Here is a 2521-nt window from a genome sequence, read left to right on the forward strand (position 1 = left end):
AAAATATATAGATGCCCCTGGCCAACAAGTCCCAATAAAGCAACTTGTGCACCTGTTTCTAAGCAATACCTTAATATTTAGAAAGAAAGAAAAATCCTTTAAGCGCTAGCACATACACTGAATGATAGTCATGGAACCCTCAGGGTTCATGACAAATGCCTTATCTGAGAATGTTGAAGTACTTTTTACATAAACTACACACTACCGTTCAAAAGTCTAAAAATGCTCAACATCTAATGGATGAAAAATACAGTAAAAACAGTATTATTGTGAAGTAATATTATGATTTAAAATAACTTCTTTCTGTTTTAATATATTTTAAAATGTAATTTATTCCTGTGATGGCAAAGCAGAATATTCAAGGAGCCGTTACTGCAGTCTTCACTGTCACATGATCCTGAAAATTATTCTGATATGTTGATTTGGTACTCAAGTAACATTTTGTATTATTATTTATGTTGAAAACTGTTGTTCTGCTTAATATTCCAGGGGAAATGGTAATACTTTTTTTCAGAAGTGGATGAATAGAAAGCATTTGTGAAAAAAAAAAAGTTGTACAATGTAAGTCTTTACTGGCACTGCAAATCAGTTCAATGTGTGCTACCTGAATAAAAGTATAATATTTCAAATATCCTACTGACCTCAAACTTTTGATTGGTAGTGTACAACTTTTTAGCTTTGCAGCAGACAAAATGCACAGGATGTGCTTTTCAGTTTGTCTATATCTAAAAGTCCCATTATATATATATATATTTTACCTCTGTGCATTGGTTAATAAATGTTTAGTGGAATTCTCTTTTAATCATGATCAATAGTGTTGTATGGATAAACAACGTTGTTTGAATATGGATGTTTTGGGTCACTAAATTAATTTATGGTTTATGATCATCTCTGTCCAGCCTGCTTTTATCAGAAGCTTTAAGCAATCAGGCTTTATTATTCATTCCCAATGGATGCGAAACTACTGCAGATTTTTTTTTAAATCATCCTAGGGGAAGGTCTGTGGTTCACAGCATCTCACAGCACTTCTGGAGAGGTGCACAACAGGCTACATCGTAAGCAGCGGTTAAATTGGCCTTAATACTCTAAAATTGTGGTGAGGGTATTTTGAATTTATGCTCTCATTCCCGTTACTCTTTCACCAGGTATCTGACTCAACCCACACAATCTTTTGCTGCTCCTCTGTCACCACAGTTTTCAGAGTATCAATTAGGGTGGCACTGTCATGCCAGCTCTCTGGTGGAATGCTCTGGTAAAGGCAGGGCAGTTTATCCAGAAGGGGCTCCTCGCTGCAGGAACACTCTAGCACCTGGGACTCAGTCAAAACATTCTGCCGTAGTTTGTGTCTAGAAAACAATGACAGAACAGATAAATATAGCAATAGTGATGCTCCCAGAAGAGCATTTTTTGTGTTATCTTTAAATCTTTAAATCAAACCAGCTTTTAGTTTCATTGTGACAAGGTTCATGGAGGAAATTATAGTACCTCAATTTGCGGAGACTCCTCTCTGAAGACATGATGTAGATGATAATGGGGAAGATTTCGGCACGGTGGAGACGACGCACACAGTCCAAACTCAGCGGTAACACACAGTGAGTGCCCTATACAATGGATATAAAACAGATAGTCACACAGTCACTCTCTCTCTCTCACACACACACACACATATATAGTGCACAGCATAAATGCGTAGCTGTATTAGATGTATTTTTTTAATGATCACTAATACAATTCATGGAAAGATGGCAAAATTGAAATGTATTAAATATATACTTAATAACAACAGAGACAAATATGTTATTAATATCTGTAAAATAAGTAAATTAGCCAATTTAGTTTAATTGAAAGATTGCAGAAATGAGTAGACACCCTAGATTTAATTCAACAAATGTATAATATTCTAGTACTTAGTATGTCCTCCACTGTATATGCACTGTACTGTATGTATATATACATATATATATATATAGGGTGCAATTTTTTGTCATTAAAATTAGAAATAAGAAAAAATGTATTTATTTTTTTTTAATATATTTTATATATATATATATATATATATATATATATATATATATATATATATATATATATATATAATTTTACTACAATGACTTGAATATCAATTCATGCCATTATAAACAGGTTATCATTGTCAAAATTATGATGTTATATGATTTCAATTAGTGGACAAACTCGTAAATGTCAAAACCAAAACCAAGCCAAAAACATCATATCTTAAAGGGAGAGTTCACCCAAAAATGAAAATTTGATGTTTATCTGCTTACCCCCAGGGCATCCAAGATGTAGGTGACTTTGTTTCTTCAGTAGAACACGAACTGAGATTTTTAACTCAAACCGTTGCAGTCTGTCAGTCGTATAATGTAAGTGGATGGGAATCACAGCTTTGAGAGTCATAAAACATACACAAACAAAACCAAATTAAACCCTGTGTCTTGTGACAATACATTGATGAGTTAAGACAAAACGATCGGTCTGTGCAAGAAACTGAACAGTATTTATA

General features: G+C 33.5%; 1 protein-coding gene across 1 annotated transcript in view; it reads right to left on the reverse strand.

Moving 5' to 3' along the window:
- Positions 1 to 971: 971 nt before the first annotated feature.
- LOC107591945 (caspase recruitment domain family, member 14) overlaps positions 972 to 2521 on the reverse strand; it is a 33664-nt gene continuing 32114 nt past the window's right edge. The window contains exons 20-21 of the mRNA XM_016281244.1: positions 1486 to 1601; positions 972 to 1346 (exon numbers count right to left, since the gene is read on the reverse strand). Coding sequence (XP_016136730.1) covers positions 1139 to 1346; positions 1486 to 1601 — 324 coding nt within the window. The 3' untranslated portion in view covers positions 972 to 1138. The remainder of the gene's footprint in view (positions 1347 to 1485; positions 1602 to 2521) is intronic.

The sequence above is a fragment of the Sinocyclocheilus grahami genome, unplaced genomic scaffold (assembly GCF_001515645.1).
Source record: "Sinocyclocheilus grahami isolate Dianchi unplaced genomic scaffold, SAMN03320097.WGS_v1.1 scaffold148.1, whole genome shotgun sequence".
In the NCBI taxonomy this organism is placed as follows: Eukaryota; Metazoa; Chordata; class Actinopteri; order Cypriniformes; family Cyprinidae; genus Sinocyclocheilus; species Sinocyclocheilus grahami.